Below are 13994 nucleotides of genomic sequence, written 5' to 3'. Positions count from 1 at the left end.
AGAAAATTAGTTTATACTAAATAACAAACAAACCTGCCAAAAAATTCTTTAAATAATTTAACAAAGAATGTCGTTTAAAAAATGAGTTATCTCCCTTTGTACAGAAATATGGTTTAACATAGTACTCTAACATTAGATATTGTCCAGAGTTATGGTCCATAACTCTGGACTAAATCATCAGACCGGAACAAAATTCGAACTTGGTCTATAACTTGTCATGATAAAACTATATACCAAATATCAAATAAATATCTTCAAGAACGAAGAAAAAAAGTGTGGAAAGCTGATTTGCCGGACTGATGGATGGACAGACAGACGGAGTGCAAACCTAAAGTCCCCTTCGACTACATTAGTAGGGGACTAAAAATCATGTCAATCCTAAATATATGAAAACAAAATATGTCGAAGAAAAATATCAACCTTAGTAATAATTGACATCATTTGGTAGTGTTTGGCAAGTTTTGATATTACCTGTATGGATACGATTGTGTCTGACCAACTGACTAGGTTTCTGGAACATTTTTCCACAATGCTGACATTTGTAATGAAATGATGACCTATCAACATTTCTTTTGTAAGGTCTGTGTGTCAATGAGGCTCTGAAATGCATTCAAAAATTCTAACATCAAAATTGACAATTACAGGAGATTAAGTAAATTTTACTCATTGTAGTAAGTGATTTTTCACACTTAATGCTGGTGATTGTGGGTGATTCACTCTGAAATATCTCACTGTAAATGCAACAAAGCCTGTTGCAATAAAAACAATGCAAAAATTTTTTAATTTAAAGAAATACAAAATAAAATTCTCTTTTTAATAACAATGTTTTCTGCAGAAGAGGTTTATACCAAAATATGTAATATCTTATTTCCGTCTTTTATCCCTTATTTAACTATTGGTAAACATACCAAATGTAAGCCCAATACTCTGTTCTCACTATGTTCTATGTCCCATGAATTGTTTGAAGGAAAACTGTTTTATTGTTAACTTTCTATATAACGGTACAAATTGAATACAGGTAGTTTTTTCAGGCCGTACTAAAAAATAAATTGTCACAAATATGATGTTCATATACTCACTTAATTTTATAATGCTGTTTCATGTGTTCTCTTAGAAGAGCTGGTTTATTAAACTGCATATTACACTGTTTACATGGATAAGACTTCATTCCTGATTCTTCCTGTCTGTGTTCCAGTAAATGTTTGTTCAGTTGAGACTATTAAATACACAAGAGTTATCTCCCCATTAAAAAATTCTATTATTTTAATTGATGATTTTACTTCTTCAATCAAAGTTCTTCATTAGGCAGCATTAAGTTTGATGATTTTCAGATGTACACATGTATAATTGATAAGTAATAATTTTGTAGTATTTGTAAAAAGTCAAAGCAACTTAAACATGTTAAATGTAAGTTGAACAACACATTCTTTCTAAAAATCATCAGATTTATAATTTTTTTAATAGATTGTGTATTAAAAGAGTTTTGATTTTTTAATTTGTCATGCATATTACACAACAGAAGATAAAAAACGCAAAGGTATGCAAGAAACAGTTAGATATGAAAATATTTAAACAATGCCAGTTAAATATTTTTAGCTTTGTTATAGCATGATTGTTTGATTCTGAAAAATATTTCAGCTTTAAAATTTTTCTATGCATTCATATTTCACAATTTGAATGTATCCAGTATCGAGATATAATATATAGCTTGCAGTGCAAATTTCAATCATTTTAATGTATATAAGTAAAGGTGACCTATTCATAATAGTATTTTCAAAATATAGTTTTTTTAGAAAAATAAGATTTTCATTATTTTTATGAAAAAAGTTCAATGATTTTTTTGTTGTTGATACAACATGTTCATCATTTGAAGATAGTTGTTTGAAACAAATGTCTTTTCTGTTGTTTTAATGTATCCTGGATTGCTGTATCATTCACAGCTTAATAAATATGATTTTCAAAAAAAAAATTTTGTTATTTCCATAAATCGCAAACATTTTTTTACCTGCAAACCAAATTCGTCCCCACACTCAGTACACATCAATGTTTCCTCTTTTTCATGCAGCATAATGTGAGCTTTCAGACTAGCAATACGTGAGAATGTCTTGCCACATTCTGGACAGGTTGGTTCCCCATCAGGTGGCACATGGGTGGCCTGATGTAATTTGAGATTCTCTTCAATATTGAAGGAACTGCTGCATTGTGTGCAACGAAATGGCTTGTCTTCTTCATGGGTCTTTAGATGTCTTTGCAGCTGGTTCCATTTTGGGAATATTTTATCACATGACTCACATGGAAATGGGCCCTAAATATGAAAATACAAATACACATCATGTTTGTACTTTTTATAATTTTCACATTTAAAAATGTGTAGTAAATAATTTTAGCTAATCTTAAATGCTAGTGCATGTTATCAGAAATAAATACATCTCATTCACTCACTTCAACATGTTCAAAGATGAGTAAAACTCAGTTGAAGCTACACATCAACTGTAACTGTTAACCTTTCTCCCCCACCCTTGATTTTCATTCTGTGGTGAACCCTGGTTGTGTTAAAAAATTGCAATGAAACCCGCTTTAAAAGAATGGTAGTGCCAATGAAAATTGTTGTTTGACTCTGATAGGTACAATGTTCTAAGTTCATACAGATAAAAGAGGGACGAAAGATACCAGAGGGACAGTCAAACTCATAGATCGAAAACAAACTGACAAGGCCATGGCCAAAAATAAAAAGACAAACAGACAAATAATAGTACAGATGACACAACATAGAAAACATAAGACTAAGCAACACGAACCCCACCAAAAACTGGGGGTGATCTCAGGTGCTCCGGAAGGGTAAGCAGATCCTGCTCCACATACGGCACCTGTCATGTTGCTTATGTTATTACAAATCCAGTAAATAGTCTAATTCGGTAGGTCACATTCGTGAAAAGGGAAGGGTATTGTTGTTACAACATAAGGAACATAAATTACCTTAAAAGAATCCTCATTGCATTTCATCCAAAAGCAGTACAGTTTTTTTCTTGATTTATATGATTCTTTTTTAACATGTTTCACTATTCATAACTTATTGTACATGTTGTACATGTGTTGTATGGACTTGTCTTTTTCAATTATACAAATACATCATCATGATCATGAAAGTGTAATTTCAGTACAGTTTCATTATTCAAGGTTATGCCAAGTTACACTTTAATTTGTATACATGTACCTTTCCAACAGGAGGTTTGATCTCTGCCTTTTTTGGTTCAATAATCTGTATCGGCTGCTGTTGTTGTTGTTGTTGAAGGGGAGGTAAAAATTCCAAAGTTTGAATCTGGGTCCCTTCTGGTAACTGTTCAAACACCACATGTTCAACATGGAGTTGCTGTGGATCAAAGTTGGCTAATGTGATTTGATTTGGGTCTATGTTTTCCTGTTGGTTGGGGTCTCCATGTTGTTCTACAAATGCAACAATTTCTCCAGTTTCAGACACATGAGCTACATGTGCTATGGTGGCTTGGCTAAGAAACTGTGCATAATCAACTGAAAAAAAAAACAATAAAAATATGGTACTTATTCTACAAGTTTGAATCTAGTTCAACTTCTTTTAATTTTAAAGATTTAAGTATTTCTGCCATTTAGTACTTCTGATAACAAAAAATTAGTTCAGTAATTTGGTATCCAACTATGGTTAGAATTCTGACCATAAGATTTGTTCTTTTTTTGTGGCACAATAAGTTATACCAAAGAAAAGACTTTTAACAATGTTTAATAACTATTAGGGATACTGGGTCACTTAGTCAAAATATTGTGACACTTGACTAGTTAGACACTTAATGTACTGAATTCATACAACAATCAATTTTCCATGAAGCTATTAAAAATTTTCTCTTCTGATGTCAAAATTTAAGGAAAAAAGTAGTTGATGACCAGTTATGAATGGCTGACAAATTTGGTGTACACAAAGGGTCCACATGTAGTTATGTACACGACACATTTGATATAGATCGAGGCATATATCATGTATATACATAATATATTTACATGGATCTTAATCTGTAACACTTATTAGTATTTGTATTTGTCTTCTTTTAATCATACTGACCACTTATTGTAACAGATAATTTCTTTTAATTAATTTTGTATACCTAATCATTTATTTTTGGCATTAGACAAGACCTGTTTTCTTCCTGAATGGTTTAAGGTGCAGCGATATTAAATCTACTCTGAACTCCATTTATCAAGTATTTGAGTAAAGGATGGGATAATTTTCAGATCAGAATTTTAAACACTTTGATTGATTGGTGTAGGAAACTGGAGTGCCCAGAGAGAACCACCAACCTTCTGCAGAAAAACCGACAATCATGCCACATGTTGGGTTGGCACTCACAACCTCAGTGTTGACAGGCTAGAAATACAGTAGTTGGACAACTAAGATCACTTAGCCACCAAACTTTTAGCTTGCTTTCAATGAATGCAAGCATTCTATGAAACTGTACTAGTGTATTATTGTTTTGAAAAAAAAACATGTGTTTTCATACTGTTATCATAGAGCTAAGTGATTTTCCTGGACACATTTTGTGACATATATTTGTTATACCTTCTTCACTTGTTATTCCACTTATATATTATCTTGATTTAAATGGATTGAGATAAAAAGAAATCAAACAAAAAACAGCATAAACCTTCAATGTTCATATGCCTGTCCCAATTTAGGAAAATTTGACCATATAAGCCTTTCAACCTGATGAAGACCTACCAATACCTTGAGGATTCAGGTGAAACACCCTTAAGTCAATGTTGTAATGCAGAAGACTTTCTGACGTTATGAAACATTTGTTTGTAAAATGAAATCACACATAAAAACAGCCCATCTTGGAACTTAAGTATTGATTTGTCCACTACAGTTTCTTTTTCGTGATTCTAGTCAAATATAGTTTTCATAGAGAACGAGTTAGAATATAAATGACAAATCTGTTAAATTTCAGCTTTGAGAATTGAGAGCTTGGCATATTTTGCCTATACTAGTCTATTATTGATGACTGTATGTTGACATCCAAGATTCATATTGGTTGATTTCTTATGTTGGGGTGGCTGTCTTGTTGATTTATATACCCCACATCTCCTTTTAAAAGAGAGTTATAAAGAGACGACTTTCACATTCTTGCTTTTTTGTGTACATTTCTGCAATGTTACATGTTCAATGCTTATAAATATTATTACTTCTCATTGAGAGTCAATTGTTTAATGACATCATTTGACATTGGGTCAACCAATTTCAACTATTTTATTCTAATGGAGTAATGAACTTAAAATTGGGTCTATTTCACTGTTCCGCAAGGGGAATGGGACAATAAAAAACTGTACGATTCAAAGTACTATCTATATGGAATTAAATGGTTTGTAATTTTATATGTCACTTGCCTTATGCAAATTAAGGAGTTTCTGTTTAGCAGTCTTTATCTGAATCTTATCTATTTTCTTCTGTACAATTCAAAGTACTATCTATATGGAATTAAATGGTTTGTAATTTTATCTGTCACTTGCCTTATTCAAATTAAGGAGCTTCTGTTTAGATAAATTAGAAGTCTTTATCTATTTTCTTAAATAGAAGTGTTATGTGAAGACTTAAACAGTACGTTCACACTATTTTGACACTAACCCTAAGACTAAGTGTAAAATAGGCATCCCAAGACGAAACTGGGAACAACATTATGAAACAGTAGACTTCTGCAAGACATGATCATGTAAACAAAATTGAACAAAAATTGTGAAAGGCTAAATTGAGTTTTTAGTCCAACTCCGGTAAACAGAAAGTAAAAGTAGGCGGACGCAAGAGACGAAATTTGACTAAAAAAATGGACACAAGTTGTAATAAGCCTAAGAGACAGCCAGAAAATGCATTTTGGTTTTAGCTATCAAGACTGTAGTAATAAATGAAACGCACGAAATATCTCCTAAAGTTTCCACATGAAAAAAAACATTTTTACAATTAACAAGTTTTAATGTCAATATTTCTACGCGTCTTGAGTAGGAATATTGTCAAGTTCAAGTTCTCGAACAGATCATTGCGCCCAAATGTCCGGACAATGAACGCAGTGCACTATCTGGCCACAAAAGCAGCATTACTACCGACTTAACTCGATTAAACATAGGGTTAAAGAATTTTTATTCTTGTTTGTAATATATTCTCAGTATCAAACCTCACCACCAATGTTCTCTAGCTGTATTTGAGTTGTATTTGGCTCTTCAAGGGACATATTTTGACAAAAATTAATCCAAAATGGCGGTGATATGTTCAGCCATAGAAACGAGGCTAATTGGAAAATTACCCGGATGGCAAGTGCGTTTGGCGCAAAAGTTCAAATTTTTATTTATTTTTTTAGTTTTTTACTGGCTTTTGAGAAAAGAACCATTCACATCAAACATATTTTGTCCCCCCTTCCAAAACATCTTGTCATTTTACAGTTCTAATCTCTTTTTATATATTCAATCTTTTTTTGTATTTACTATTCTTAATATATTTCAATTGACAGAGCATGCTCCAAGTATTCATTATATTGTATGTCAACATTCTTTTGGAGACAGATTAAAATAAGCAATGTTGCTTGTTTCTGAATCCCATTGTTTATACTGTATTATATTATATAGCATGATTTGACTTATCGAATAAAATATTGTTTAAACCAATCTCTTTTTGGACAATAATGATTTCATTAAGTATCATTTGTCTGTTCCTACCACAGGCGGTTGTCTCTGAATTTTTTTCTACCAAAGAAAAGGTAAAAAAAAACCTGAGACAACTGCCTGTGAGCAGTCTGAATGAAAATAATTACCCCTTACTACTAAAAAGTAAAATAACAAAAATACCGACCTCCAAGGAAAATTAAAAAATGGAAAGTTCCTAATTACCAAACGGCAAAATCAAAAGCTAAAACACAAAAAACTAAAAAAAAATTTGGGGTATAATTTTATAATTTGAGGCCCGAGAGGCATATAGAATAGAATATCTTTTGTGTCCATAAGAGGTACCCTCAAGGGGCAAAGTGCATATACATATGTGACAATCGAAGTTACAATTACAAATATAGTCCTTCAATTCAATATTCTCGATTTTTTTTTTTTGCCATTTTCTCTATTCTTTATAAATTTTGCCCTCTATTCTCCATTCTTTATATTTTAGAACCACAGGCACTTGTCTCAGAAAAAAATTTCCTATATACCTTAATGTTAATGTTATATTAAGGTATATAGGATTTTTTTTTCTGAGACATGTGCCTGTGTTTCGAGAACCCGATTATTCTCTTTTCCCAGTTTATTTTTGTAGACGTTTATTCTGCACCTTTTGCCCATTTTTCTCTCAATGATTCTGTATACCCCACCAAACCCTCGTACATATTCCTGGTATTATTAGGTTTCTATTCAACTCGAAGATTTATTCAAAAGTCAATATTTAGCAAACAGACTACATTAACCGAAAAGCCCTCGCGTGCTTTTTCAACTCGACTAACTATAACAATATATAAACACACACACACACACACACACACACACATATGATATACAAAAGTCACGAAGACAACACAATTTCAAACATATTATGCATGGTAAGATAATAAAGATGTCGAATAAAAGTTAAAATGCCTATATATAGATAGTTTAAGTCAGTCAGATTTTAGAAAACTGCATACAGATTGAAATTTATTTTAAAACACAACATATTAAAGTTAGAAAATTAAGCACATATGAAAAATTAAATAGTAGAAAGCAATCTATTAAAACATAAGATAATTAAAAAAAATGCAAGCATTAAAGCAATCAGTTATGCATGCAATGCACCGGCACCAGGGGCGGATCCATCCATTTCTAAAAGGGGGGTGGGGGGGGGGGGGGTTCCAACCATATGTCCCCATTAAAAAGCATTGATCGTCAAAAAAGGGGGGTTCCAATCCCCGGAACACCCCAGCCCCCTTAACCCCCCCCCCCCTTTTGGATCCGCCACAGGACACGATCTGGATTTGGATCCTATGTTTGTTCCAGTTTAAATTGGTCAAAAGATGTTTCAACGCGACAGTGCACTATTTAGGTAGCGGCCATTCCAGATTTTGTGCAGCATTAAAATGAAACCATGACGGACCATGACGTTCGGGAGTACTGCTGTTTCCTCAGTACGTGTGATGTAAAATTATGATTCAGAACTTTAAAATAGAATTATATCAATTTAATCAAGGATTTTATGTAAATAGCAGTGCCGAATAACTAGTGGAAAATAGTAAAAAAATTTGATAGAATGAATGAATAGTATTTAATAAGTCTCTTTCTAATATGACGTTCTTCAAACGCTTTGAGTACACCACACCCGTGGTCAAATTCAAATATATTCATATGTCAGCTGATAGTTAACGTCATGATTTGTTTGGGCTGTTCCAATCCTACTCCCACGTCGTATGCTTTTTATGAATGATTTACCTCACGTCAGATGGTGTAAATGACATCATTGAACGATGACGTAAGGATGTAAGGATTTTACGGGAAAATGCACGAATGGGAAACTGAGAGTCATCAAAGCATGAAAACATAAACAAACGATAGTAAGAATTTGTGTAATGTCCATATCTTCTTAAATGCGGAGAGTAAGATAGTCAATTAAATTCATCCAAAACTGTCTTAGTATGTTATTATTGTATATCGTTTAAGATTAAAGAATGTCACCTAATTAATCAATTTTCTTCGCTCGTTTACGTCAATATTATTAATGTTTTCAATTTCGGGAACAGCAAACATTTCCCTTCACATAGAGCGCTTCGATCCAAAAGAATTGCTGCCTTTGTCCTATTAGAATAGAAATAATTCATGGGGGCTTGAATTAATATTGATTTTACCACCGGTTGGCACTTTATGCTGATATTTTACCCCTCGCTATCGCTCGTGGTATTGAGGCATTTATCGTCCAGCGGCGAATATACTACTTTCCACTACCGTGGACTAAAACTCCGCTCCGTTAGAAGCGATAAGTAAACACGACAGGCGTAGTAATTAAGTGGATGGGGCGTATGGTAACGAGCTTAGCCGTTTTATCTTCATTCGTCACACCGTATTTCTTAGCTAACCTTTTATTCATAAAAAAGAAAAAAAGAAAAAAAAAAGAAAGTGTGATGATTACCGGACTCAGTTCCTGATACTTCAGATAACAGGGAACTATGTCACTCGAGGATTTTCCACTTGATTCAATGATTGGTGTCATCCCATAGCTCTTTGCCGACAATAAGGTGCAATTTTAGGAACTTAGGGAACGACCATTTGGTTTTGGGAGAGTGGGAAGGGGATGTCGTGATGATTTTGAGCAGACGAAATATTAATCTTAATTAATTGCTTGTTGCAAGAAATATTTTTCACTTTTGCACACAATGATTTCCTGCATACTGTGTGGGTGTCAGGTAAAAAAGTATTGTGTGTGACCTTACAGTATATTGTTGGAGACTGCATTTTGCCCTCTAAATGGCTTAGTTATTTCTATTATTGTCTTGATGTGTCATTTATACATTGACATTTACCTCACATCTTCCGTTTTTTTTAACATACTCTTCAACACAGTAGCCATGTTTCTATACATTATGTCATGCTCTTAATCTATAGAAGTTGTCACGGAAAGTAATTGAAGTATCGGGTTTGTACTTACATGAGCAAGGCGACAAGTGCCACATGTGGAGCAGGATATGCTTACCCTTACGGAGAACCTGAAATCACCCCCGGTTTTTTTTGTGGGGTTCATGTTGCTCGGTTTTCTGTGTTTTGTTTTGTATACTGTTGTTTGTCTTTTGGTCTGTTTCTTTTTTTGCTATGGCGTTGTCAGTTTGTTTTCGACTTATGAGTTTTAATATCCATTTGGTATCCTTCGCCTCTCTCTTTAACAGAAACAATAAAAGATCTGCCATCAATAAAAAATATATTATGTTTTTTTTTTAAATCCGAAATTATGGACAATTTCAGCATTAACTCCAACTAAGCAAGAAAGAGTTCATTGAAGATATCTTTCTAATGACTTCTTGTAAATCTTGCATTGCAGGTCATCACTGTTGTTGACATTTCTGTCTGTCAATAATAGATTTCAAGATATCAGGTAAAAATGTTAGAACTTCGTCACCGAAGAGCAATGACTCCTATCAGGCGTCAATTGATGGTCTCAGCCACAGTGGCTTTTAGTAGATTACTGATCAGTTTAGCGGTTAAGAGTTTCTGCCTATCTATTAAGTTTTCGAGATACTAGTAATAGGCAAAATATAGCAGAAACCGTAAATTGACCTTTAATTTGAGTTATTGAAAGGATTTTTTATCAGCAAAATTGATCATCAATGAAGTGGAAACATGACTGAAGTAGATATAAGAAGATGTGGTATGAGTGCCAATGAGGCAACTCTCCATCCAAGTCAAAATTTATAAAAGTAATTTAACCATTATAGGTCAAAGTACGGTCTTCAACACGGAGCCTTGGCTAACACCGAACAGAAAGCTATAAAGGGCCCCAAAAATTACTAGTGTAAAACCATTCAAACGGGAGAAGACATTTATTTATGCCTTATAGATAGAGGTAGAGATAGAGATATATTTTATTACCAATTAAGGGCCCACAAGGGGCATACAGAGAATACATGTATAAGGAAAAAGATTATTGATTGGCATAGATACATAGAATTTAAATAAACAATTACAATACAATTAGACTGTAAAAAAGCCCTTGGTTTAAAGTATATATTTTATGAGTCATTCCATTAAACCATGATTTTGAATTTCACCCATTTTAGTGTTTCCTTCTATCTTAAAACTATTAGAGAAACTAGTGACAGCAAAAATTATCATCAAAATTAAACTCCTTCTAAATGCCTATGTAACTGAAACCATTTAAAAGCAAAAATGTTAAAATTACGATTCGGTCCCAGTGCTTAAAATCCCTCGATCCTTTATGTGTTGATTTGGCATACATAAATAAAATACAAAAACAAGTAAGCAGTGAACGAGGTTGTTAAATGTGATATATGCTTCTTTGTTAAATATTTGTTTGTTTTTGTTGTGATTAAGATTGTGACACGGTGTTGACTGCTGTACCTCTATTTTGACATTTTTACCTTTTATGTCGTTTGTTTTATTCACGCATCGTTGTCAATATAATGGAATCTGATGCGACTGTCATACAAGTGAGAGGTTTAGCGCTATAAAACCAGGTTCAATCCACCATTTTCTACATAAGAAAATGCCTGTACCAAGTCAGGAACATGACAGTTGTTGTCCATTCGTTTGATGTGTTTGTGCTTTTGATTTTGCCATTTGATTAGGGACTTTTCGTTTTGAATTTTCCTCGGAGTATTTTTGTGATTTAACTTTTTTTATCAACCCTCTATTGAATATTTTGCTCATTTTACCTTGTGTGTTAATTATTCAAAAATCTATTACAAATAGACACTAACTACATGTAAACAGCGAAAAAATCAACAAGACAAGATCTACAGCTGAAAAGGAAATATGATTGACTTCATTTAGGAGGAAATACAATTGACGATTTTTGACACATTTTAGTATTTTTGCTTTTCAAAATCTTGGAAAGTGCTATAGATAGAATGAAAATGTCATCAGTTTAAATGTTCAGCAATGCTAGATCTACTACAAATTGCCACCATGGCAGACACCATTTATTGACCCCTTACAGGATTTATTGGCATTCAGTGTTGATTTTTGACATATTTGAACTTTTTTACCTTTATCTTGAAAACTATAAGGGATAGAAAGAAAATGTAAGTAGCAAAAATGATCAGCAATACAAGATCTACAGAAATGCTATTTGACCAAACTATTATACGAGTTATAGCCCTTTAATGAAGATTCTTTACCATTCTAGCAATTCTGACTGTTATCTCGAAAATCATCATAGATAGTCTGAAAAAATGTCCAGCAATATCTAAAATTATACAAATATGACTGAATCCACCAATTGAATCCTTACAGGAGTAGTTGATCTTTTATGAAGATGATTGTTATTTTTTTTCAAATTTTTTCTGTTATCTTGAAAACTACAAAAGATATAACAGAAATTAAAAAAAAGCACAATTTTCAACCGTGCAAGATTTACCAAAAAATCTTAATGACTGAAACCGTTGTTTGACTCCTTTTAGCAGTATTTACCATTAAATGATGATGCTGTAAATATGTATTTTATTTTCATATTTACAAAATATGAAATAAGTCATACCTTTACCAGATTATCAGTGACTTAATAAGAGACTGTGTTGTTCTTTGTTATATTTCAGAGAATTCCGATGTCGGTGATACTGGTGTGGCCTGTTTTACTTTCCAAGACCAATATTTTTAGTGATTCCTGTTAATTAGTCAATTTAGGGCTAACCATAAGATATGAACACTTTCTTATTGTAACTTATTAACATCTGTTGTTTTTTTTGTTTTTTTGTGTTGCCTGAACTGCTGGTTTTGTACTTATTGGCATTTATGCCACATTTCCTTTTTTCATTTCACAATACACAAGGGTCTGGATGGGGTCTACAGATTTGAGAATAATGGGCCAAAAATATGAAAGAATCAAGAAAACTGGACTAAAAAATAAAGAATAGAGAACAATACTCTGTGTTAAAATATAAAAAAATATATAGAGAAAATGGACTAAAAGAGAAGAGAAAAATGCCTTGAAAAATAAAGAAGACAGAAAGAAGACCATCACAACCTGTGAATTATTGAGTTCCCAAAAATGAATTCATTGTTTTATAATTATAAGGAGCAGATGTAACCTTCAACTAATTAAAGTGCTCATGCAATATGTATATTCCTCAATTTTTTCCCCCCTATGAAATGGAAGTCCGCTTTATAAATATAGTTATTTTCCAATATGCCATTGAATTGATGTTTCATTTCCTTCCAACTCATACCCATTCTTTTGCTATTGAGTACAGTGTGCTTCTAAATTTGAACAAGAATCAGTAATATTAATAAAATTGAGAATGGAAACAGGGAATGTGTCAAAGAGACAACACCCCACTGAAGAGCAGAAAACAGTCCACCAATGGATCTTCAACACAGTGAGAAAATCCCGCACCGGAGGCGGGCTTCAGCTAGCCCCTAAACAAGAATGTGTACTAGTTCAGTGAAAATGGACGTCGCACTAAACTCCAAAACATATAATAGAACTAAAATTAAAAAAAAACATACAAGACTAACAAAGGCCAGAGGCTCCTGACTTGGGACAGGCGCAAAAATGCGGCAGGGTTAAACATGTTTTGTGAGATCTCAACCCTCCCCTATACCTCTAGCCAATGTAGAATAAACAAACACACAGTAATATGCACAAAACTCAGTTTAAAAGAAGTCGGAGTCCAAAGTCAGAATAGGTAAAAGATGAAACTAAGCAAAATGACAATGATACATAAATTACAAAGGACTACTAACAGTTACTGACATACCAGTTCCAGACCTTAATTAAACTGATTGAAAGATTATGTCTTCATCATATGAAAATCAAGCACAATCCCTCCTGTTAGGGGTTTAGTATCATACCATCATAAAATATATGAGAAGAACATAACCCATATCATGCCAACAACTGGTTTTAGAATAAATGTGTTTATTTCCGATGCAAAGACCCTATATATGAGTGAATCAATATTAGTTCCAAAAAATGCCATCTTTAATGACCTGACAGCAGTATCGTAACTATATCCCTTCTGAATACATCTGTTCAAATGTTTGGTTAGCTTTTGAGGTAAATGACGACGTTTTTGTGCTTTGTATAGAATATTACCATAAAAGATGGGATGTGAAATACCTGAACGTATAAGATGTCTGCACGTTGATTTATATTTACAAATGATGTCCTTGTACTGATGATAAAATTTAGTTAGTTTTTTGACAAGTTTGTGATATCGAAATCCCTGGTGTAATAATTTTTCAGTAATACAGTGATTTCTTTTTTTAAAATCAAATACATTGTTACATAAAACCTGTTACACATT

General features: G+C 32.9%; 3 protein-coding genes across 4 annotated transcripts in view; 1 reads left to right on the top strand and 2 right to left on the bottom strand.

Moving 5' to 3' along the window:
* LOC127701263 (zinc finger protein 236-like) overlaps positions 1–6278 on the bottom strand; it is a 35831-nt gene extending 29553 nt beyond the window's left edge. Inside the window, exons 1-5 of the mRNA XM_052205093.1 lie at positions 6194–6278; positions 3215–3528; positions 2006–2305; positions 1080–1216; positions 472–599 (exon numbers count right to left, since the gene is read on the bottom strand). Of these exons, the coding sequence (XP_052061053.1) occupies positions 472–599; positions 1080–1216; positions 2006–2305; positions 3215–3528; positions 6194–6245 (931 nt within the window). The 5' untranslated portion in view covers positions 6246–6278. The remainder of the gene's footprint in view (positions 1–471; positions 600–1079; positions 1217–2005; positions 2306–3214; positions 3529–6193) is intronic.
* LOC127701343 (plasmanylethanolamine desaturase-like) overlaps positions 1–13994 on the top strand; it is a 429461-nt gene that overhangs the window by 153535 nt on the left and 261932 nt on the right. The window lies entirely within an intron of this gene.
* LOC127701319 (phospholipase A2 group XV-like) overlaps positions 1–13994 on the bottom strand; it is a 131160-nt gene that overhangs the window by 6010 nt on the left and 111156 nt on the right. The window lies entirely within an intron of this gene.

This window comes from Mytilus californianus, unplaced genomic scaffold (assembly GCF_021869535.1).
Source record: "Mytilus californianus isolate M0D057914Y unplaced genomic scaffold, xbMytCali1.0.p SCAF_5, whole genome shotgun sequence".
Lineage (NCBI taxonomy): Eukaryota > Metazoa > Mollusca > Bivalvia > Mytilida > Mytilidae > Mytilus > Mytilus californianus.
This window is presented reverse-complemented; position numbering and strand designations above follow the sequence as displayed.